The sequence below is a fragment of the Folsomia candida genome, unplaced genomic scaffold, assembly GCF_002217175.1.
Source record: "Folsomia candida strain VU population unplaced genomic scaffold, ASM221717v1 Fcan01_Sc005, whole genome shotgun sequence".
In the NCBI taxonomy this organism is placed as follows: Eukaryota; Metazoa; Arthropoda; class Collembola; order Entomobryomorpha; family Isotomidae; genus Folsomia; species Folsomia candida.
In genome coordinates, this window is record NW_019091197.1 from 5,021,410 (window position 1) to 5,046,655 (window position 25,246).

Below are 25,246 nucleotides of genomic sequence, written 5' to 3' on the forward strand. Positions count from 1 at the left end.
TGAGGAGCGGTTCAAAGAAATTCAACACGTTTGGATGATGCGGTCCTATCTTTCCGCGAGGCTGGTGCAAGTTCTCAATTTTTTGCATGAGGGTGATATCGATCTCTTCTGGTACAGGAGGATGATAAGGAAAGCATTTTTTAAGAACAATGTGGGTCCCAAAGTGAGAAAGGTGAAAGGAGGTGAGAATTTAGAGGAAATGCAATCATCCCACGTGGATAATTTTGACGTCCAACCTATCTCGTTGAATTCCTCGGTGAAGATTTTACTTTATTATTATTGGATCGGGGTGTTTTGCAGTTATTGTGGGTTTTGTTGGGAGAATTTTGGAGTGAGGATTGTACATTAATTGTTAATGCGAGAATCACTTTTAATTTACATACACAATATTTATTTTAGTGCTACAAATCCCGATAATTTGCCAATACAATATTTTTTATGAATGCCTTTGTCTATTTGTATCTTGCTGATTAAGGAATTCAACCTTCACCCCATCATTAACCATTGGAGCTAAATATTAACTGTTTGTAGGAGCAAATAAGTTGTATTGTTATCAAGTTGTAAAATTACTGGGTACACTATTTCTCTGTAAATTTGTTATTTGTTTACAAAATTGCTCATTACCAACTTTTTTAAATGTATTTATTTACCATAATTATTATAAATATGATATAAGTGAACTGGAATTAAGTCCAGTACATACTCGGGTGAAATTTTTGAGCAATTGGGAGCGTAATTAGATAATTATTATTCACCATTCTAAATTAACTCTAAATACGTAAATATGTACATATGTTCTAACACCTTAAGCAAGACGCAGCATTAAAAAAGTTCTATTAACGAAACTAAGGCTATATTTATGTATGTACTATATGCTCTATATTTCGAAATATAAAACATCAAATGTGGTATTGGGTATGAGAAGAACATGCTTAAACATTTAATTATTTTCCATGTTTTTATTTAGCAAGTACTTACGCATGTAAATTAATATTACCCCCTTGGGACAAAATAAGTATTGGAAATCATAAGTAAAACATCACTAAAATTTTACTTATACCTCATTCGACCTGCCAGAAGGGAAACCACTACTGAAATTATCATCCATCCAATTCCTGGTAAAAATCCTCTCCAAACGACCGGATGATAAATGTCCCACCCTCTCGTGCAAACTGACCGTAGCGACTCAATCACATGTGTTAACGGCATCCAGGTGAACAGTTTACGAAGAAACGGTGTAACCAATTCCGTCGGAAATAGAATTCCTGTTAATGACAATATTATAATATTCCGCATTTTTCACAGATGCTAAGAATTAAATTTTAAATACCTGACGGATTCAATTGAATTAATACTATGAAGACCACAATAAATTCACTCTGCAATATTCCGTCCGAAATAATGCTCACCAAAAATCCTAGAAAAAATCAACTATTGATTTAAAAAACTGCTCAAAGTTTGGCCAAATGTCGCAATTAAGTACCAATCATCATTCCGCACAGGGCAGTCATATACACCAAACCAACAGCGAGCACCCAATTGCCATGAATCACCATGCCATACACGCCGCAAAATAATGCAAAGAAAATTCCAATTTGTGCAAAAATCACGAAACTTTGAGTGACGATGTTGACAGCGAGTTGGTGCCAGAGAGTGACGCCGGTCACGTACTCTCGGTCCTCAAGGCCTGCCACTTTATCCTCCACCCAAACACCCCGATGCACATTGGCATTACAAACATTAGCCTAAAATTTTTCACAATTCCAAAACGTGACAAATATTACAGTAAACGTACATATTTATGTAGATAATTAATTACATAACGCACAAGATTAATATTATTTATCTTACAAAGTTAGGACACCAAGTTGCATATAGGGAATTAAGTCGAACGCTTCTGAACTTCCGTAGATTGAGTGGAACTAAAACCAAGAACAATTTGTGTAACCCGTATTAAAGTTAAAAAGGAGACATGGGAATATAAAAATCCGAGAAATTGATATACGCACATGCAGTGGTAGCTTAATCAGATCATCACTAATCGAGCATGACGACAAAATACTCTGGATGTAAAGAATATACTTTTCAAGGATACATTTTGTCGCCCAGGCTGAAAGAATTGAGCCTAAAAGTACCATAAATACGTCAAATTCATCACTGGCGGAGCATAAAAAGTCGTACCTGATTCGACCATGCGGATGGAAATGGTTGACCCGATAAGCGATTCGTTACTTGAAAAGTGTCGATATACCATCTTATCCTTGAAATGGGTTTCGTAATCTGTGGGAAACTCGATGAGGAGCATGGTTTGTCCTGATTTTATTTGTTCGATGCCTTCTTCATATGACTTGGCGGAAATCTAGTAGGATTTTGTCAATTCGATATTAGAAAACTTTAGTCAACAGAAACGTTTTAAAACTTAAATTTAATGAACCCTTTGAGTAAATTACATCAATTTTCGGTTTGCAATCCCCAAAGTATGAACTATGAAATATTTACCCAACTGAATTTTTGATCAAATTTATCCAGAAAATTGTAGATTCCCACGTTTGAGAAGCATTCATTGGATGAATGCTTGTCATCCTTGAAGAGGTTGGATATTGACAACTTGGAATTATTGTTAACGACACCGGCTTGGATTCCATGGGGTTCACCGCCGAGGATATTTTGAGCGATAAGAACGCACAAGATAGGAATCCCAATTTGCCCCAAATACAATCTGGTTCCGACCATATTTCGACAAGAAATAGTAAAAAAGCGTTACATCCCGAATATAAATCACAAATAAATAAAAATAACCTCGGTTCCCTTCGATTTCGATGCCACCATTTTGAAATTAAAGCTTGGAAAATCGTAGCGTTGTTGCGTCTGATATTCAAAGAAGATCCAGGTGTGTTAGGAACATGCACGGCTGCAGTATTTGCAGCTAAGGTCTCCGATTTGACCGACTGAAGATTCGTGTCATAGCGATTGGGAATATTTTCATCCGTTTTACAAAGTTGCGTGAAGACGTCCACTAATTTCGTAGATTGGTACATTGACAGTAATGACGTCGGACTTTCCTCTACTAACAGACGACCACCTCGCAGAAATCCGACCTGTAATTGATAATTATTCAAAACATGCTGCATGCTCCATATGGGATGACAATAAAGCTTGGTGTGTATTTGCATATCGTACTTTGTCGCAAAATTTTGTCTCCTCGAAATAATGGGTTGAAATTATCACGGTTTTCCCTTGTTTGCTAGAAATCTCGGATAAATACTGCCAGATCCTACGAAATGTAAATCCCATACAGATTTGTACATTTCCTTAGGCGTCCTAAATATAAATTTGTGTGTACCTCTCTCGCAACAAAGGATCCAGCCCAACACAAGGTTCTAAAATGGGGTCATCAGTAAGTTACATCATCTTAATTATAAGTTCAAATTATTACCGTCCAACACGAGTAGGGATGGATTATGAATCATTGCCGCAGCCAAGGATACCCTACGCTTTTGTCCACCGCTATTTGTGATTATATTTAAATTTATATTTTATTCTTAATTGGATATGAAACCTACAGAGAGTGCATTTATTAAGTTTGCATTCGAACCTTAACTTTTGAATTACTGCATCAAGTTGATAAAGATCCAGAATCTCTGACAGGAAACGTGTCCTACTCTCAATTTCTTGAGTTTCCATTCCATAAAGCAATCCAATGTACTTTAGGACCTCTCTGATCGTTAACACACTTAAAAGCGCTGTCTCCTAATGCGCATAAGATTTACTGTTTACTATTAATCGAATTTTTTTTGCATGGCTCTCGAACGAAACATTGCGTAAATTAGATTTACTTGAGGCATATATCCACAAAAACTGCCAAGATTGTCCGGCCGGGATTGATTGCACACGGTCACTTGGCCAGAATCTAGTTGACGTAATCCTACGACACATGAGAGCAACGTCGTCTTGCTAATGTTATTGTACGAAAAGACAAAACTTTCAATCTGCATACATATTTACTATCCCAAAAGCATTATCTTGTGAACTTACCCACAGCCACTCGCACCAAGAATACCGTAGCTGTAAAATTTCAAGTCAGTTTTTTAAATACATTTTTTAGTTAAAAAGACATACTTATATTATAAATATTTACTAAATGATAAATATTTCTCACATTTCTCCACTGGAAACATTGACGTTTATATTGTTAAGAACCAGTTTCTCATTTCCAAAACGTTTAAATCCATTTTTGATTGAAACAGCCATTATTCAATTGAATTTTCGATAACAGTGTATATTTTCAGCCTATTGACTTGTCCTTTTTACGAATTATAGCCTTTATCACCGATAAATTATCACCGCTTGTAGACGATCTTAAGTACCAACTGCGAAATCATTCCATCAGTTACTACTTCATAAATATACATATGTACATGTTATAAGTATCCACATGCACGTAATACATAATACACTTCTGGACAGGATATTACATACATATGTACTTGATATTTTGCATGAAAGTACATAGTTTTATATAATTGCAATTTTCCAGAACGTATACAATTACTGAAGATGAAGTAAACTTACAACGACGCAATAATTCATCAGTATACACGTATTAATTATGAAAACTTTCGGTAATTAATTCATGAATACTTAAGCACTTATCCAGTAGTATGCACACATTGGTACAGGTATTTTTTCTCAGAATCAGATAAGCCAATTAAGTAATCCGCATTCAGCTGAATGCAACACGTCGTCTGATATGAAAACATGTGTGTAAAGATAAAAAAGGTGGTACCTCACTTTTCTCACGAGCTTTTGAAAGTGTAATTCCAAAAGGTAAGGAAAGCTATCTGTATGAAAGAAGCATTGCACTGTGAATAAATAATGCATCGAACTATTTATACCGAGGATTCATGAATAATTGTTTAGTAGTCTGGTCAAGGAAGGTGGGTGTACATATATAATTAGATCCCACAGATAGTTGAGTATATAGTAATCAATTGTATTTGAAGCAATGTGCAACCTTTATTTTGAAAGAATAAATATACAGGTTTTCCCGTGAATACTTTTGATATTACTGATTTAATTTGCAACAAAAAGTGACGTAATCGATGCCCATAGTACGCGTTTTAGAATATGATCAATTAAAATGTCTTTAAATTCTCATAATTTCAAATGTTGAAAAGCTATCTTTGTGACAAATTTTTTCAGAAAGTTAGGTATCGATTTGTGTTATGTGCTGTTGGGTTTCAAATTTGTTGCAACTACAATAAGTCATTCATTTAGTCCATGTAAACGGAATGATTTTCCATTCAATTCAATGGAGTATTTACAATTACAATATGATTTACACAAATTGGCTCGGAACATTACAAAATACATTTTCTTAAAAGGGATGGAATTTGAAAAAAATTGAGAATATTTGCTGAAATACAATGAAGGTATTCTTTACGAGCTCAAAGGTTCGCATCACAACATAACTATTTCGAAATTGCGAATTTTGCGAAGCAACGAAGTGAAGACACTTCGCAAATGTAAAAGTTCGGAAAATTTGATTCAAATGTCTCGAATTTTGCAATGGGAAAAATTCGTAAATTTGCATTAGTTACCGAAATTTTGCGTCTGAAATTTACCAAATAAGAAATTTCAAAAATTCAAAAGGCCAAACGTCGGTAACCAATAGAGATTTATGGACTTTTCATATTGAAAAATTTGTGAAAAATAGTTTGCGAACTAAATAAATATCTACTAGCCCTGGAGATGCGCAAGTCTGCAAATCAATTTTCAAGTCCAATTTTTTTGCGAACTTGCGAACTTTATTGTTTTACGAACGTTGCTAACGATGCGAACTCGAAATGAATACCTCAATATACTTGTGTTTTTGAGAGCCCCGATGTTATCGCTTTTAAAAATTATGACTCCTATCACCGCTAAAATGTATACATTAAAAAATACAATTCCCTAAAAAATCTGGGAACCATTTGGTGCTTGTTCATAAATTAATTGTACATAAATTTTCTAACCATTAACCTACCACTAAATAAACAGACGTACTTAGTAACTACATGTGTGAAGCTGTGGATAATGCAAACAAATTCAACCACTAAGTCCACACCGACCTGGTGTCTAATTGACATTTGAATAGCAGGTAACCTTCAATTATGTCATGGGTACATTTGCAAATATCATGATCCTGGATTGAATAAAATCAAGTTCTTTATTCGTGCCCCAATGATCTTTTATTGGTTTATGTACATAACATGCGGCTTCCAATCTGTTCAGAACATCCGTTTCAAAACCTACGGACATACGTCACTTCAAACCATCAGCATATAAAAGCAGACAAGACTGGCATAATTAATCATTCCAACTCCTACAAAGCTCTTGTATCACAGCTTAAAATCAACACCGGCTTCCAATAATCCTTCAAAATGGTTAGCGTTGCCCCAATTTCGATCCTTATTGTTGGGATGATTGTTTCCTCTTCAATGGGAATCTACCTCCCAACTCCAGCCAACATCGCGAAGGACATCAAGTGGACACAAGCCATCAACGCAGCCCTTTGCGCGCCCGGAGCACACAATGACGCCGTGGCTCAACAATTTTATGCCTGTTACAATGAAGCCATCGTTCCTGTATGTATTTCTTATCAATCACATCCGTTACTTGATTTGTTCACTCGGTTAAACACCATTCGGTAACGAATATTTTGAATATTTTTGCAGGGTGCCACATCATTCAAAGCTTGTCAAACCCAAGTTTATGGTGTCCAAATGGACACTCAAGCAAATGTTGACACCGTTTGCAGCGGAGGTCCCGACAAATTTCCAAGGGTTCGATATTATCAGAAAATTCCTAATCATACATACAAATCTTAAATTCAAAATTCATTACGATGTAATTATTATAGTACGCAGCATGCATTTTGGCCCGACTTCCATTCCAAGGTGTTTGTGCGACAACTGCGATCCACAAGTTGAACGTGAGATAAAAGAAATATAATTTCCTTACAAGCTGGTTGACATTTTGATTTCATTTGTGGATTTTTTGTTGGTAGGAATGCCAAGGCAAAGTCATGAATGTTCCAGCCCCTGCTTAATTATTTAATCCAACGTGTTCCAATTTCCTCTGATAACTATTTTGTGATCCTTTTTCAAACCTTAATCTACTCAAAATTAATCAAATTGTACTCTTCTGCATGATTTATATTCAAGTCAATAATAAAGTTCTAGTTAATGATGCTATATGAATATCTGTTAGTAAAGATTTCGGTTTCCAGTAGCCGACGAAATTTCATTTTACGACGCAGGAATTCATTTAACATATTTATTTATGTCGTACATATTCATGAGGTGAATAGAGTACTATTTGTGATTATTATTCTAACATGTTTTTCCAGGCATTTAATTACTCTCTCGATTAAAGTATTAATTTACTTATGAATAATTATCAATGCTCATTAAACCCGTAACGCTGAACTCGCACAATTTATACCACAATATTATGATCGAAATTTTACTTCATTAATGTAATTAATATTCCAACAACAATTTCTTCAGATACCAATTTTGGCAGAATTTTGCCTTTTGCTGGTTTATTACACGTTGTTAATTTAATCGGTTAATACGTATGACTTTATTTAGCGACCTAAGGACGAATATTTGCTTTTAAAAAAATTCTTAAAAATTCATCCTGAAAAATAGCATTAAATATTGGTCGTCGCTAAAATAATTAATCCAAACTTTATATATGTAGTTTGGAATGTTAAGGCAAATCAAATTCCTGCATGGCGCAAAGTGTGATATTTAAATTTCAAGATTTTAGATGAAATGCTTTTTAGAATGGTTAATTTAGAAGCATGAATTATCTGATAATCAAACTTTCTAGTTGGACTAAATTTACACACGGGTGGTAAAATGTTTGCCAAAGATATCCCATTCATCAAAAGAAGCTTAAGGCATGGGGAATATTTTCCTTGCTTATTTGTCAAATGGGATAATCAGAGTGGGAAGCTTGTAGCAACGAGTGCACAAAAGATTGTCATTTTGTCTGTAGTTATTAATTTTTGTGCAGCATTCTGTCGCCTGTTTTATACAGTCGTTAGTTCATCTAGTTTACTTGATCGAGCACAGACCGGGTTGGGAGCGGCAGTCTACGTGATTGGTTTTCTCATACGATTTGACATTCCGATCGACCATGTGCCCGCCCAATTGATAAATTTTTTAATTGGTCAACAAACTGAGCAATATGGTAAACATATCCACACATCAATATATGTTAACGGCTTGTTACTTGTGTACCTAGCATTAATCCATCCTCTATTTATTTAAATATCTACAGGGTCCCCTACAAGCACAAAACTCCAGTTATTCATCAGATTCCTATATGTGTTTGTCGAAGTGGTCAGTTTGCTAATTTCGACATCACTTGCAACTCTCACGATGATTAGCCCTTGTCAGCCGATACTGCTAAGCTGTGGACTCTGTTCGGAAGGAAAATTTCTCTCCAGGACCTGCATAAAGTTAATTAGTCTGCTACTTTTAGCCACATTTGAATTTCTGACATGTCAACAAATATGCATTGCCTCTTCTTACTATACACTCACTGTGTTGCTTCAAGGAACATTATTTCTGTGGATGTCATCCAAAGCGTTTGTGAACAATTACGAGTTGATATCCAATCTTAGGTCGTTCGAGAAATATAGAGAGTTGAAAGTTTATGAGAAATTATTAAATTCTTGCACGAGGTCACGAATATTTCTCACCATAGCTCTACCTATTCCATGTTTCCAAATTTTGTTATCCTACATTTTCTTCAAATTCTTCCATTCGGAAGACGTCGGAAAGTTCATGATTTCTCTGTGCTTATCGACTTACTTTGCAATACTGGTCTTTACAATTCTTTTATTTTCGTCGGCTGCCCAGATTAATAATTGGAGCAGGAGTTGGATCGTAAAGTCGAAAAAGAGGTGTTGGAACATGTTTAAGAAGCGGATGCACAGATCATTGACGCCGTTAAGGTTTGAATTTGGGAATAATTTTGTAGAAAGGTTGACACCAAGTTTTGTGTGAGGCAAACCGTTTCTTGTCTTTTAATTACACGGTAGATGTGTTCATTTAGAAATTCTCATTCTTCGCATTCGTGTCAACCCAGTCAACTAAACGGATGGGGTGAATTTCGTAAGAATGTATGTATGTAGGATTCGATCCAAAAGTAATAAAACATTTGAAAAAGTATTTTTATTTGTATGAAAGAAAAATTGTCACTGAGTTGGAACGCGGTAGTTTTGTAGTCTATGCGATTGACTACCCGAATCTGAAAACCGGAAGTCGATATCTCGATTAGTTCAAAAATGAGAACAAAAAATTCAGAGCAACTCGCAAAAAGAATTTGCCACTACTACGAAAAAGTGTGCGAGCGCGTCCGGATAATGGTTAATAGCCACTTCGAAAGAGAAAAAATTCATAATGGGGCAATTTGCAGAGTTTTAGATATGTATGAGGGGAGGAGGAATGCTGAATTCAAAAAATTAAAAAATCGTCCAGCTCCTGTAGCGACCCCCAAAGTAATACGTGAAGTTCAGCAGGGATGCCAAAATAACCTTGGGATATCAGATGGTAATTTGGGCTACAAATTGAAAATATCAAAATTAAGTTTACATGACATTAAACCTACAAAGTTGGGGGTCAAATCCTATAAGGCGACACCTGCACCAAAGTACAACCAAGGTCAGCAAAAAAGAGCAAAGCCCAACTCTCGGCAGATTGCTGAAAAACGAGTCAAGCAAAACATGCCCGTGTTTCTGGTCATGGATGATGAGACCAAGTGCTCGATTGATCCAGATGAAGTCCCTGGGAGGAATTACTACTCATGTACTAATAAGAAAACGTTTAAAGATTCCTTCAAATACACGCCGAAGTCAAAATTCCCCACAAAGCACATAATCGCGCAAGCATTGGACTCATTAGGGGACGTCTCAAAGCCGTTCGTGACCACAGCCACCATGACCTCGGAGAGATATTTGAACGATTGTGTAAAGAAGATCTTGATACCCTTTATCAATAATCGTAATGTACTTTTCTGACCGGACACAGGAATATTTCATTATTCAAAAGTTGTTCTGGACTACCTGAGGTCGAAAAAAATCGATTTTGTTGCAAAAAGGGAATATGCTTCCTACGTCCCTCAGGCAAGATCAATTGAACGATTTTTGGCATTATGCAAGAGATAATATAGTGGTCGAACAAAACCACCCACAAACTTGGTAAGATTCCGTCACATTTTGACACACACCTCAAAAGTGGTAGCGAGAAAGAGTGGCAAAGCACTTCTGGGGATTGCGAGGCAAATAATTCGCCAGATAAGAAGGATGGGGGTCTATGGACCATATGAAGCAAAAAATTGAACGATAAGGACCTTGTTCTTAACCCTTAAAAGTGTCATTGGAATTAATTAAGTTTTCCGGATTTTACAGGCATTTTTCAAATGTTTCTTTACTTTTGGATCTAACCCTAAGAAAATATATGGAAGTCAAGTAATCACATATTGATAACTGTGTGTATTTATTTACTACATGAAAGGTATATGTATGTAAACTGTAAGATATTTCGATGTATTTGTATGTAAGGTTCACGAAATATGAAAATTGTTTAACTTTGGTAGAACTATTCAAGTTAATTTTTCTTAGGTGAGGCATAGTAACCATGACCGCATGAAAAAATGCATGGTTACGGCGAAGCCTTAGTATGCAAACAGACCCCCCCTCCAAATATTCTGCCAAAGATTACGGCGAAACGGCTAATCGTATCAAAATGGTGTAAAAGGCAATCGTGTAGATATTGCTGCATAGATGATGCCCGTCAATAAGAGGGACATGACAATCTTATTTTAACGCATTTAAAATCGATTTTAAACTTTCAAACGACTGGCAAATTCACTTTTGCCATGCAATGGTAGTGTCAAGCCCGATATTAAATTTGCGGAAATCTATTACGCGTCATTTAAAACAATCCTGAACGAAATCGGATAAGAAATGCGAGACTTTTCTTGGTGGCACCTGCAACCAGTTACAGTACATACGTTAATTATAATGGTTTTACATTACTTATAATATTCTAGTTTCTATTAACAACAAGCGCAATAGAAACATGTAAGATCTGTATGTAAACCTAAATGTACATGTATGCACTTTTAGAAATCCAGTATTACAATAGTACCACGCAGTATTCAGAAATGACTACCAAAGTGGTATTGATAAGTAATACTGTGCTGTAATAAGTTCTCTCTCTGATTATTTTATTGGAACGAAAAAGCTTCAGAAAGCTTCGGAAATTTAGGAAATTTTAAGTGCTAATTAATTTAATTCCAGGTCGATATTAAAGCTTTAATATATCGGTAGTAAATTCTTACTCGCATAATTTTGAAACTAATGATAAGAAGTAACTTGGAATTCTAATAGAGATTTCTAACAGCGTGTATATACATACATCGCATTTCTTGACTATGAGTTCATGAACTCATAGTCAAGAAATTAAGAATTAAGCGACGGAAGAATTTAATTAATTTGGTATGCCACGCATCCACACCCACTGGGGGATTAATTTGGTATGAAGCGCATCCGGGCTTATGGGGATTTAATTTGGTAGCTATAATTGGTGAGAACTTAAAGAGACTTAAAAACAAAAAATAAACTAATTCTTAAAAAAATCTTAGGTGAGGCTTGCTTAAAAGGAGAAAACAAGCTGTTATCATCGTGTATTATAATAATGTGCTAAATCAATTTTCATCTCTTGATTTATAATTTTCGGTAAACAAAACAGCAAAGTATGTGCGCTTGGGACCATTTGCCTCGCCGTGGGCTGCTTTGTGAATTAAAATAATTTTAAACTTTATTAGTGTTCAGAGAATTTCACACATGCGGAAATTGCGTCGTAAAATTTTTTGGTTAATTTTGTTATCCATAATCGATTTCTGATCATATTTACCAAGCATGAGTTAATTTCCAATATACAATATTACATACAATAGCAGAACATGAATTTTTAAAATCTAGACCTATTCTAGAAATATATTCAAAGATTGCAAAATCACAAATTAACAAAGTTTAATTATAACAACATTTTAATATTTACGTAAGATGTCATATTTGTATTCAATTAATCACGGCCCACGGCGAGGCAATTGGTTCCAAACGCACATACTTTGCTGTTTTGTTTACCGAAAATTATAAATCAAGAGATGAAAATTGATGTAGCACATTATTCTAGTACACGATGATAACAGCTTGTTTTCTCCTTTTAAGCAAGCTTTTTTTAAAGAATTAGTTTATGAAGTATTTAGATGCGATCCATAACACCCAATCTAATTGTGTATGCATAATGACTGGGAATTTACAGTGAAGTAAATATGCTAGAATTTCAACAAAAATGTTTTACAAGACACTAAAATTTACAGAAAATTGTTATAATAGTATTTATTTAACTGCTAAGTTCCAGATATTTCCTTTGCAACCAAAATATTTTTGAAAAGTTTTGATTTTTTTTGTAGACAGTTCTCAAGTAACTGTCCGAGAATTTTCAAAATCTGAGAAAAATTTGATTTTTGACGAGGCATTGAACGCTTTTAATATGAAAATATTTTACTGAATTTTTACAACGAATCTAGGAAAGGGTTAGTATAAATAGATTTGCATCACGAATAATCGAATTTTTTCACTTCATTTACATGTACTTGCCGGATTAAAAAATGTAAAAATTCTCGTATAATTTGCAAAACTATGATGAACGTGCATAGTCTCTTCATTGCAAGATAGTAGTGGATCTGAGGAAAAATTGTTTTCCAAATAATCCGTATCATTACAATTTGAATCAGCGTAAGTTCCTTCATTCCTTAGAATTTTATTCAAATAAAGTATTCTGTAAGCGAAATAATAAAATGATATGCATTAAAATTTTATTATTTCACGGGACAAAATTATTTCGTACAAACCTGTGTCTCATTGCTATTTTTCTCGCGGCGTCAAAATCTGCCAGTCGTCCAAATCTGACATTGTTGAAATCAGCGATGGCAAACAGGAGGATAAGTGATGAGATAATGCAGTTTATCCACATTATGAATTGATTTGATATTAGCAACTAACTAGTCAAAGTAAAAGTGTTTTGGACTTTGTTAATAAAATTTAATCGCTACACGTAAATATGTATGTACATTTACAGCAATTAGATTTCAGAGCAAACGGAAATTTCCTGTCCACTATTTGCCAAATTTGGTCCGGCACTGTAAACAAGTTTGCCCCACTTGACAAAGTGTATGTATGTTTGCAAAAATGGGTGAAAACTTACTCGGTATCATATACATAATTTGAAATGACTTACTAGGTATACTATTTAGGTGGGTGGAGTGTTCAGATATCCCACTATATGCAAATATTGCACACGATATCGGTGTGAAACAATATGCAAAAATTTCCGTGTTAAAATCACTTTTGAAAAAGTAATGACGATTTTAGTGACACAAGTCTAGGAATTTTCTTAATACTTTAATAAAGGTGAAATTTTTGCTTTTGACGTCCTTAACGGATTATGTAAACTCTTCCACCTCTGGCGTAGACATTGTTTCGCTACGGTTATAATAATTGTCCAAAAAAAGACAAAATGTCCAAAAAGCACACAATGTGTCCAAAATAGGAAATGGGCCAAAATGTTGCAATTTCTTTGTTACATTTTTTTAGGCATCACCATGTTTTTCAAATATTTGCCAAGATATGCAATCTCCCATTAATTATGAGAATTTTGAATTGTAATAAAGCATTACTTGGAAAATTTCATAATTCCTCATAAGAAAACATATTTAGGCAAAAAATTCCAAATAATACTATATAAATGCTCAAAACGACTTAACAAGGAAAATAAAATATTTCTATCTAGGTTTTAAAAAAAATGTAACAAAGAAATTGCAACATTTTGGCCCATTTATTGTGTGCTTTTTGGACATTTTTGATGGCTGTTTTGGACAATGATTAGAACCGTAGCGAAACAATGTTTCCGCCAGAGGTGGAGTTTACATAATCCGTAAAGGAGGACAAAAGCAAAAATTTCACCTTTGTTACAGCATTGAGAAAATTCCTAGACTTGCGCCACTAAAATCGTCATTACTTTTTCAAAAGTGATTTTAACACGGAAATTTTTGCATATTGTTCCATACCGATACAGTGTGCAATATTTGCATATAGTGGGATATCTGAACTCTCCACCCACCTAAATAGTATACCTAGTTAGTTTTTAAAGCCAATGTCATAATATAAGTAGTTATAGTTTAACGAGTAACGTATTGTACATACCGATACATGTATTAACAGAGTTTCTATTTATCTACAAATACATACATACATATTGTATGCATTTAGTTAAAACTGTTTTCGATTTTCATAAAATTATGCGAGTGGATATGTTGTTTATGTACATAAATGACTGAATACATAAGTTTGCATACAGGGATTACATATGTACACTTTAATAAGTGGAAATGCGTATTCTCAACTTCTTGCATGTTACCTTAAGTACTAAATGAATACATATGTGCATCTCATCATACGTAGTTAACTAACAAGTTACGTATAGCAAATATGCATATAGCATCGTGCATAAACTTTATTCACTAGAATAAATCATGCAGAAGAGTACAATTTGATTAATTTTGAGTAGACCAAGGTTTGAAAAAGGATCACTAAATAGTTTTCAGAGTAAATTGGAACATGTTGGATTAATTAAGCAGGGGCTGGAACATTCATGACTTTGCCTTGGCATTCCTACAAATAAAAAATCAACAAATCAAATCAAAATGTCAACCAAGTTGTAAGAAAACTTTTCTCTTTTTTAAACTCACGTTCAACTTGTGGATCGCAGTTGTCGCACAGACACCTTGGAATGGAAGTCGGGCCAAAATGCATGCAGCGTACTGTAATAATTACATCATCAATAATTAATGAATTTTGAATTTAAGATTTGTATGATTAGAAATTTTCTGATAATATCGAACCCTTGGAAATTTGTCGGGACCTCCGCTGCAAACGGTGTCAACATTTGCTTGAGTGTCCATTTGGACACCATAAACTTGGGTTTGACAAGCTTTGAATGATGTGGCACCCTGCAAAAATATTCAAAATATTCGTTACCGAATGGTGTTTAACCGAGTGAACAAATCAAGTAACGGATGTGATTGATAAGAAATACATACGGGAACGATGGCTTCATTGTAACAGGCATAAAATTGCTGAGCCACGGCGTCGCTGTGTGCTCCAGGCGCGCAAAGGGCGGCATTGATGGCTTGTGTCCACTTGACGTCCTTCGCGATGTTGGCTGGAGTTGGGAGGTAGATTCCCATTGAAGAGGAAACAATCATCCCAACGATAAGGATCGAAATTGGGGCAATGATAACCATTTTGAAGGATTGCTGGAAGCTGGTGTTGATTTTAAGTTGTGATAGGAGAGATTTGTAGGAGTTGGAATGATTAATTATGCCAATTTTGTCTGCTTTTATATGCTGATGGTTTGAAGTGACGTATGTTCATAGGTTTTGAAACGGATATTCTGAACAGATGGGAAGCCACATTTTAAATATGTACATAAACCAATAAAATATCACTGGGCAAAAATAAAGAACTTGATTTTTTCAATCCAGGATCACGAAGTTTGCAAATGTACCCATGACATAATTGAAGGTTACCTGCTATTCAAATGTCGATTAGACACCAGGTGGGTGTGGACTTAGTGGTAGAATTTGTTTGCATTATCCACAGCTTCACACATGTAGTTGTTACGTCTGTTTATTTAGTTGTAGGTTAATGGTGAGGAAATTTATGTACAATTAATTGATGAACTGAACAAGTACCAAATGGTACTCAGATTTTTAGAAGAATTTAATTTTTAGCCCGAACCAGGGCTTATGTAATTGTCATGTCCGTCTGTCTGTCTGTCTGTCTGTCTGTCTGTCTGTCCGTCTGTCTTTCGACAGCTCTCGAACGAGTTGACCGATCGACTTGAAATTTTTGCCATATGCATATTGGACAAAGTTAGGAAACGAGTTCGAAGATGGGCGAAATCGGTCCAGTGGTTGACCGGTGGGGGTCATCGGAGTGGGTGGGGTATTATGCACCAAATTTTCAAAATTGTCGTAGAAAGCTCAAATTTGGTACGAAGGTTGCTAATGGCTCCTAATGAAAGAATATGAAGTGAAATTGGAAAATTTTTCAACCGGAGGCACCCGAGGGGGTGACCCATACCGATTTTTCAAAATCATCCAATCGAGCTGAAATTTGGTATAGAGGCTGCTAATGGCCCGTAATGGATGAATATGAAGAGAAATTGGTAAAATTTTCATCTAGAGGGACCCTATGGGGTGACCCCCACCGATTTTCAGAAATTAACATAGAAAGCTGAAATTTGGACCAGAGATCCATACTGCTTTTTCACGAAATAACATGAAGTTAAATATGAACAAAAATTAACCAGGAGGCTATAGAGACGATCTCCACTAGGAAGTAGTCAAGGAAAGGGATAGTAAATATTTTTAGAATTTGGAGCCTACAGTAATACGAAGGATTGATGGAAGAATTAATGGAAAATAGTGGCACATAATTTCATAGAAAACTACTGACAAACATGGGTTTACTAATCATTCCTGGTTCGGGCTAAGCAAAGCTGTACTGATAGGTTTTATTTGCAGCATATATCTTAAGAGCCATAATTTTAAAAGATAACATTGAGAGATAACATTATTAGCGAATTTTCTCAAATTCCAGGCCTTTTCACGAAATTTATTTTATCGTATTGCGACACAATTAAATATGTGTATGACTCGTATTGTATAACTCCTTAAGCTGCCCACTCTGACCGTTTGTGCCCGTGAGAAGTGACCCCGGGTGAAAATCGCATGTCGAATTTGACATAATTCTACACAATAGTTTGTTCAGAAAAAGTATGAACGATTCTGAATAAAACTTCTGACAGGTATATTCTGCAGAAACGTTTAGCACAATTACGCATAATTCTGCATATTTTCTGCACAAATTGTTTCGGCATAAATTTGTCTGCATAAAATCCAGCCAATTCTCTGCATGAAACAAAGCTAAATTTCTGCATGAAATAATATGAAATTTTGCCACAGTTGATTAAAAAATACTAAAATTTGTTTTCCTACGGAATTTTTCAATGTCTCACCCCTGTGATCTTAATAACAGGTTACAGATAGAGACGAGAATAAATCTAAAACAGGACAGCACAGAACACAAATCGGTAGCTAACTTTCTGAATACAATTGTCATATAGGTACATAGCTTTTCAACATGTGAAATTGTGAGAATTGGAAGACATTTTAATTGATCTTATTCTGAAACATGTATGACGGGCGTCAATTTTATGTCAGTTTTTAATACTAATTACTTACGTCAGTGATATTAAAATTTTTTCACAACTAAACATATATACCTATGTGTACATAAAATTGCCGTATGTATAAAGTCAGTAGAAGTTACACATTGCTTTAAATCAATACAATTTACTTCTAGTCAACTACCATTGGGATTTATGATTTGATAAGTGTGCGATAACCCTAAGTGTATACTTATCTATATACATGCAGACTTCCTTGTCCAGGCCATTAAAATATTACTCATGACTCCTCAGTCATAGTTTAATATAGTAAATTTTCGATCCCTTTTGGAAATATAATTTCAACAAACCGTGAGAAAAGTGAGCTAGCACATTCTGTGTCTTTACACAAAGCATGTTTGCATGTCAGACGACGTGTTGCATTCAGCTGAATGCGGATTAATTGGCTTATCTGATTCTGAACAAAAATACCGGTATCAATGTATGCATAATACATAAGTACTTAAGTATTCATGAATTAATCACATAATTAATCTGCATAATTAACACATTCTCCGGCGAATTATTGCGTCGTTGAAAGGTTGTTTCACATCATAATTGAATACGCGCTAGAAAAAATGCAATTATGTAAAGCTTCATGCAAAATATCAAATATGTACATGTCATGTCCTGTCCAGGAGCGTATGTTGGTATAACATGCACTTTATTTGGATGCATGTACATTACACTCCGTGATTTATAATACACATGTGCATACATACCTGACGGGTTAATTGTGTAAGCATTGCGCAGTTGGTGACCTAAATGGTTTGCAGAGACAATAACTCGAAAATAATTACGTGTATTCATAAGTCGACAGTTCGGAAGTACACGCGGTTACTGAAGTTCTATTTCAGTTGAATTATGGCTGTTTCAATCAAAAACGGATTTAAACGATTCGGAAATGGCAATTTGGTTCTCAACAATATAAACGTCAATGTTTCCAGTGGAGAAATGTGAGAAATACTTATTATTTAGAGATATTTATAATGCATGAATTTTTTAACCAAAAAAAATATTTAAAAAAACTTATTTGAAATTTTACAGATACGGTATTCTGGGTGCGAGTGGTTGTGGGTAACTTCACAAGATAATTCTGTTGAGATATCTATTCAGATTGAAAGTTTTACCTTTTCGTACAATAACATTAGAAAGACGACTTTGCTCTCATGTGTCGTAGGATTACGCCAACTAGATTCTGGCCAAGTCACAGTGTGTGACCAATCCCGGCCTCACAATCTTGGCAGTTTTTGTGGTTATATGCCTCAAGTAAACTAAATTTACAGAAACTTCCTTGATGAAGAGCCATGCACAAGCTTCTGATTAATACGTAAACACACAATTTTATGCACATTAGGAGACAGCGCTTGTAAACGTTTTAACAATCAGAGAAGTCCTAAAGTACTTTGGACTGCTTTATGGAATGGAAACCAAGGAAATTGAAACAGGGCTTTCTAATTAATTAGTCAATCTAATTAATTAGCTAATTAAATAACAATGTCTGTCTAATTACTAATTACTAATTAAAGTTAATTAGTAGAATACTACCTAATTAAAATTACTAATTAATTAAAATGATCAACAAACCAATTACTAATTAATTTGTTTTTTCTAAACAAAATTAAGTTTTTAATCCATATTTCTCGTTTAGCCTTTAAAAAATTTTTTGTCGGCAGCAAATATACCATGCGTGTTTTATCGACTTCTTAGCCTTTTTTACACTTGTAGTTGCAATTTTAAACCTTTGTATTAAAACAACGAGATAGCAATATATTTTTGATATATCTTTGAATATAATGGACTCCCTTGCATAGAACCTCAAAAACTTGTTAGAAAATGTGAATGGATGGTATACTTTTAAAAAAGTCGACAGCGACAAAGTAACGACTGCTTGTAAATTTTGTCCAAATAAAGCGATTACCGGCACAACTAAGGTCAGCTTTAATTTCCACAGCCATCTCAAGGTAGTGCGTAATTTGTTTTAAATTTCAAAATAATTTTACATTTTACGTTCGCTGAAAGACGACTTATTCGAGGCGTTAGCCATGCTGAAATGTTGTGAAATTAATTCATAAAAAGTTATGAGTATGGCGAACTTAATTATTTAGTAATTAGAAGTAATTAATTAGTTTGCTTGGTCAGAAGTAATTACTAATTAAACAATTAATTAGATCAAAATTTTCGGAACTAATTACTAATTGCTAATTAATTAGAAAAGTGGATAATTAGAAAGCCCTGAATTGAAAGCAGGACACGTTTCCTCTCAGAGATTCTGGACCTTTATCAACTTGATGCAGTAATTCAAAAGTTAAGGTTCGAATGAAAACTTGATAAATGCACTCTCTGTAGGTTTCATATCCAATTAAGAATAAAATACAAATTTAAATATAATCACAAATAGCGGTGGACAAAAGCGTAGGGTGTCCTTGGCGGTGGCAATGATTCATAATCCATCCCTACTCGTGTTAGACGGTAACAATTTGAGCTTATAATTAAGATTAAGATGATGCAACTTACTGATGACCCCATTTTAGAACCTTGTGTTGGGCTGGATCCTTTGTTGCGAGAGAGGTACACACAAATTTATATTTAGGACGCCTAAGGAAATGTACAAATCTGTATGGGATTTACATTTCGTAGGATCTGGCAGTATTTATCCGAGATTTCTAGCAAACAAGGGAAAACCGTGATAATTTCAACCCATTATTTCGAGGAGACAAAATTTTGTGACAAAGTACGTTAAAAACTTGTCAAACTTTGCAGATATTCTCATCCCGTGTGCAGCATGTTCTGAATAATTATAAATTACAGGTCGGATTTCTGCGAAGTGGTCGTCTATTAGTGGAGGACAGCCCAGCGGCATTACTTTCAACGTACCAATCTTCGAAATTAGTGGACGTCTTCATGGAACTTTGTAAAACTGATGAAAACATTTCAAATCATTATGACACGAGTCATGAGTCGGTCAAGGATCATCGATTTTCTGAGAATTTAGTCGAAAATGCTGCACCCGTGCATTTTCCTAACAAACTTGGCTCTTCTTTGAATATCCGACGTAACAACACTACTATTTTCCAGGCTTTAATTTCAAAATGGTGGCATAGGAATCGAAGGGATTGGAGGTGATTTTTATTTATTCGTAATTTCTGTTTGTAATATCATGTATTTTTGATTCATTCTTGTTGAAATTTGCTCGAAAATTCGAAAATAGATTTATCTGGGGCAACTTGGGGTTCCTATCCTGTGTGTTCTTATCTCTCAAAATATAATCGGGGGTGAACCCCATGGCATCCAAGCCAATCTCGTGTACAATAATTCAAAACATTTGCCAGCGTCGAATCTCTGTAAGGATGACAAGAATTTGGATTCTTCCAATGAATGTTTCTCAAACATGGGGATTTGCAATTTTCTCGATAAATTTGCTGATAAATTCATTTGGGTAAAGATAATTATTTAATAGTTTACGCTTGTAAAACCGAAAATGGTAATTATTTAATAGTTCGTACTTATTTCGGGATTGTAAAACCTAAAATTGGCGTAACTTACCTAAAGGGGTGCGTTTTCACTAAAGTTTTCTAATATCGAATTACTAGATTCCCGCCAAATCATATGAAGAAGGCATCGAACAAATAAAATCAGGACAGACTATGCTCCTTATTGAATTTCCCACAGATTACGAAACCCATTTCAAGGATAAGATGGTATATCGACACTTTTCAAGTAACGAATCGCTTATCGGGTCAACCATTTCCATCCGCATGGTCGAATCAGGTACGACTTTTTATGCTCCGCCAGTGATGAATTTGACGTATTTATGGTACTTTTAGGCTCAATTCTTTCAGCCTGGGCGACAAAATGTATCCTTGAAAAATACATTCTTTACGACCAGAGTATTTTGTCGTCATGCTCGATTAGTGATGATCTGATTAAGCTACCACTTCATGTCCGTATCCTAATTTCTTATCCTAAGTTAAATTTTGACTTATTAATTTAATATTACACAAATTGTTCTGGATTTTAGTTCAACGCAATATACGGAAGTTTAGAAGCGTTCGACTTAATTCCCTACATGCAACTTGGTGTCCTAACTTTGTGAGTTCAACAATAATGAAGGTTATTTCTTCGTATCGCAAAATAAATTACCGCGGTTACGAGCTTTTCTAAGGTTTATAAGATTTGCTACCCAAAATCACGTTTCGAGGCTTACGATTTATACGAAGCTCGACCCCTTGTTTTTTCTTCGTAAACTATTTATTTTATGATACTACGGATACGAAGAAATAGCGAATACCCTCAAGAATAAATTACATTATGTATGTATTTATATAGTGCAATACTGTAAAATGTATTTGTAACTTTTTACAAATGTGAAAATGTTTAGGTACATGTTTATAATACCAATGTGCATCGGGGTGTTTGGGTGGAGGATAAAGTGGCAGGCCTTGAGGACCGAGAGTACGTGACCGGCGTCACTCTCTGGCACCAACTCGCTGTCAACATCGTCACTCAAAGTTTCGTGATTTTTGCACAAATTGGAATTTTCTTTGCATTATTTTGCGGCGTGTATGGCATGGTGATTCATGGCAGTTGGTTGCTAGCTGTTGGTTTGTTGTACATGACTGCTCTATGTGGACTGTCGATTGGTAATATATTTAATTGTGTCCTTTGGAAAAAAGCAGTTTAGTAGCCGATAGTTAATTTTTCCAGGATTTTTGGTCAGCATTATATCGGACGGAATATTGAAGAGTGTATTTATTGTGGTTTTAATAACATTAAGTCAAATTTATTCCTCAGGTATTTAACATTTAATTCTTAGCAACTGTGAAAAATGCGGAATATTATAATATTGTCATTAACAGGAATTATATTTTCGACGGAATTGGTTACACCGCTTGTCCGTAAACTGTTCACCTGGATGCCGTTAACACATGTGATTGAGGCGCTACGGTCAATTTGCACGAGAGGGTGGGACATTTATCATCCGTTCGTTTGGAGAGGATTTTTACCAGGAATTGGATGGATGACAATTTCAGTAGTGGTTTCATTTTTGCTAAGCCGAATGAAGTAAATTTCAAGGTTTACATACATACATATGGTAATAAATGTTTTTCAAAATCTGCATACTCTTAATTTCTGCATTTCTAGCAATTATTTTCAGGAGTTCAAATTTTTATTCGTTGGTTAGCTAGTCTAGATTTATGTTTACAATTTAATTCAATTCGTATTAGCGCATTTATCTTCGGGAACATATTTCTCATAATTTTCTGGGTAGGCGACATCAAAATACCAAGATTCTCCATCTTTTCGAACGTGACAATCTCCCACGTGCATTCCATTCTGTCGCCTGTCAGCATATCCACTTTTGAATTCTTCAGTCCAGTTAAACTTGAAGCTTATCGAGTTGTAAAAGTCTCCCTCGAGCGATGGTGGTGCGTCGATGAAGTACTTGTTTAGCGTGTTGGTCATCTCCCTGAGAAAAAATACGATGCCAATTTTGTAAGCAAAATGTACAAATCTGGTGCCCAATTGATTACTTATGTTCGTCTTACGAGTGGTATTCAGTAACTCCAAATTCCTTAATGTGCATATCTATGTCATACTCTGAACCACAAATATCGATATCAATTTTCGGATAGTACCACAAAATTGCTTCGCACATTTCTTCCCGAGTTGATAAGCCGCCAAGAACGATTTCTCCATTTTTCCAAGTGGAATCGTAAATACATTCTGTAAAATTAATCATTATTTTAATTAATTATGATTGTTAAACGTCAGATCTGAGCTATTAACGGATATGAAAAATTAATAATCCTTAATCCAAACTATCTTATCTCTTTGCTCTGTTAAAAGTAAATCGTACCAACTGTGACTTGGTCGCCAGGAAGAACTTTAACGTATTCCATTAGCGGTTTGTTTTGCTGGTAGTCGAAGTCATAGTGATCATCAAAATCTATCCAAGGCAGCTCAACGTTCCCTCGGAAATGTCGCGTTTTAATTTTTCTTCCTAAAATAATTGCAACAATTTATCCTCCATTCGGATCCATGCATAGTATTTATTTTTGATGACACTAAATTGTTTACCGGACAGATGTGAATGCAACAGCGAATTAAACACTGTTAGTCCATCGGCAGGGAACTTTTCCGTACAGCCAGGTGCGCAATGTCCTACAACCAGGAAATCTGGCGTATTTGGGGGAACTGTTAGGGAAATTTCGACATCGTGTCCTAATGTCACAAGACCAGCGTCATGCTCACTGTGTAATTGCATACGTAGAAATATAATAAATTCGTGATGCTTTAGTCGCTATATGAAATATTTATATACCGAAGTTCGTTCGTATAGTAGAATTCGACCCCAGACTCAAATTGTACCCCTGTGAGTTTGTCGGGATTATCGTAATGAATTTCCAACATGTAGTACAGCTTGCCAGGCTCATTGCCGATTGGATAACCGACATTCTCAGGGAATACCATTTGCTATTCGTATAAGATAACATTTATTAAGTCGTGTTTTAAACTAATTTAATCCTAAAAGTCAATACCTTGCCACCTTTTGACCACACAAAGACGTACTCTTTGCAATACCCGATGGGCAGTGGGCTCATCTCGTCGTAACAATGTCCCCCAGTAACACCCTTGTCGACAGTATGGTCGTCAAAAACTTCATCCATCGTCTCATTCGAACCGGGTGGAATGAAGCAATTGTACAAAATAAAGTGGTGCGTGTGTCGCAGTGATTCTGAGGATGGTAGTTTTGCGTCAAACTGTGGAATTGACAATTATGTATGTCGATGTAACATTGCAAAAAAACTTTGCAAAATTAAATTAAATTATATTGGGAATTACCCCAACGATATGATTTTTAGTCTCAAGGGTCGGACCCCGATGGAAACTGCACCAGTAGGAAGTGTCCTGATCAGGCATTTCCATGTCAAGAATCATCGGCCAGGTTGTAACCCTTTGAGGGACAAAGAGAGACGATTAGTAACCAAGTTATAGCAAAATGTATTCTCATTTACTTGTCCAAGTCCACTTCGGGGACATCGGCATGAAGTAAATTGGTTGATTTTGTCCCTCGCTGAGTATTATGATACTGAATGACATCTGTCTCTCCCATCGACCAGATTAATCGACTCGTATCATTCTATTCAAGATTAAATTTAATTAAACATTAAGCTTAAACTGCAAAACAAAACAACAAAAACAAATACTAACCCCAATCGGATAATCTTCATCATCACAGGTGTTTAAAGCCCTAGAAAACCGGAGGACCGTCTTCCCACTCAGGGCAAACTCCATCGCTACGAGTAACGTCCAATCATTATGGTCATCAACCTTCGGCACGGTTTGACCAACTCCGAATCGATCCTGCAAACGAAATTCAATTAATTTTTGCTACAATTTCAAGCTGATTCTTAAATTACCTCGAAATACGGAACTCCATCTGGCATGACGCCACCAATGATTATATCCGCACCGGTCATCCCACCGGTTGGAGAGATTCCGAACCCCACCCAACCCAGCGTTGCGGCCTCGATTTCAAATATTATCTCATCTCCGACAACCTCCCAGCCCAAAATGTATTTACCATCGTTGTCCAACACCTCTACATTTTTTAGGTTGATGCCATTCGTCGGTACAGATTTTGCAGAGGTAATAGCCACGAAGGCCAGAAGGGTAAGCGAAATAAGTAGTTTGATCATAATTGGTGGAGGACAATTTTTACACTGATTTGTGACTCGCTTCATTCATACCTTTATATTCAACGAGTATCATGTACTGATAAAAAGTCAATTAATTGACCAGTACATCTCAAGTAGCAGGAATAT

The 25,246-nt window shown here is 35.4% G+C and overlaps 4 protein-coding genes and 1 long non-coding RNA gene across 6 annotated transcripts; 2 read left to right on the forward strand and 3 right to left on the reverse strand.

Annotated features, from left to right (window-relative positions):
- Nucleotides 1-367: 367 nt before the first annotated feature.
- On the reverse strand, nucleotides 368-4,415 carry LOC110850400 (ABC transporter G family member 23). The gene is made up of 15 exons (XM_022097836.2): nucleotides 4,160-4,415; nucleotides 4,036-4,065; nucleotides 3,837-3,954; nucleotides 3,596-3,750; nucleotides 3,437-3,507; nucleotides 3,344-3,380; nucleotides 3,181-3,274; nucleotides 2,800-3,098; nucleotides 2,500-2,719; nucleotides 2,182-2,359; nucleotides 2,010-2,125; nucleotides 1,852-1,922; nucleotides 1,484-1,745; nucleotides 1,331-1,417; nucleotides 368-1,265 (listed from the first exon to the last, which is right to left on the reverse strand). Exons 1-13 carry the CDS (start codon nucleotides 4,249-4,251, stop codon nucleotides 1,664-1,666), a joined length of 1,563 nt encoding a protein of 520 aa, XP_021953528.2. The 5' UTR covers nucleotides 4,252-4,415; the 3' UTR covers nucleotides 368-1,265; nucleotides 1,331-1,417; nucleotides 1,484-1,663.
- Nucleotides 4,416-6,342: 1,927 nt separating this feature from the next.
- LOC110850142 lies at nucleotides 6,343-7,241 on the forward strand. The gene is made up of 4 exons (XM_022097624.2): nucleotides 6,343-6,626; nucleotides 6,717-6,824; nucleotides 6,902-6,973; nucleotides 7,049-7,241. The coding sequence occupies exons 1-4, from the start codon at nucleotides 6,423-6,425 to the stop codon at nucleotides 7,088-7,090; spliced, it is 426 nt and encodes a 141-aa protein (XP_021953316.1). The 5' UTR covers nucleotides 6,343-6,422; the 3' UTR covers nucleotides 7,091-7,241.
- Nucleotides 7,242-14,599: 7,358 nt separating this feature from the next.
- Nucleotides 14,600-15,506, reverse strand: LOC110850208. Its single transcript, XM_022097675.2, has 4 exons — nucleotides 15,226-15,506; nucleotides 15,028-15,135; nucleotides 14,875-14,946; nucleotides 14,600-14,797 (listed from the first exon to the last, which is right to left on the reverse strand). The coding sequence occupies exons 1-4, from the start codon at nucleotides 15,427-15,429 to the stop codon at nucleotides 14,756-14,758; spliced, it is 426 nt and encodes a 141-aa protein (XP_021953367.1). The 5' UTR covers nucleotides 15,430-15,506; the 3' UTR covers nucleotides 14,600-14,755.
- Nucleotides 15,507-18,148: 2,642 nt separating this feature from the next.
- On the forward strand, nucleotides 18,149-22,547 carry LOC118435738. 2 transcript variants are annotated; one of them, XR_004834978.1, is made up of 15 exons: nucleotides 18,149-18,373; nucleotides 18,465-18,494; nucleotides 18,569-18,686; nucleotides 18,775-19,730; nucleotides 19,819-19,889; nucleotides 19,952-19,988; nucleotides 20,058-20,151; nucleotides 20,229-20,539; nucleotides 20,629-20,856; nucleotides 21,011-21,188; nucleotides 21,260-21,360; nucleotides 21,439-21,509; nucleotides 21,799-22,060; nucleotides 22,125-22,211; nucleotides 22,277-22,547. It is a non-coding gene; the product is annotated as an uncharacterized LOC118435738 (long non-coding RNA). The 2 variants fall into 2 exon arrangements; XR_004834977.1 differs by having other exon boundaries at nucleotides 18,153-18,373; nucleotides 21,245-21,360.
- Nucleotides 22,548-25,140, reverse strand: LOC110849734 (DBH-like monooxygenase protein 2 homolog). The gene is made up of 10 exons (XM_022097170.2): nucleotides 24,842-25,140; nucleotides 24,633-24,785; nucleotides 24,437-24,561; nucleotides 24,264-24,375; nucleotides 23,960-24,181; nucleotides 23,743-23,894; nucleotides 23,499-23,671; nucleotides 23,278-23,421; nucleotides 22,967-23,144; nucleotides 22,548-22,887 (listed from the first exon to the last, which is right to left on the reverse strand). Exons 1-10 carry the CDS (start codon nucleotides 25,118-25,120, stop codon nucleotides 22,632-22,634), a joined length of 1,794 nt encoding a protein of 597 aa, XP_021952862.1. The 5' UTR covers nucleotides 25,121-25,140; the 3' UTR covers nucleotides 22,548-22,631.
- Nucleotides 25,141-25,246: the final 106 nt, after the last annotated feature.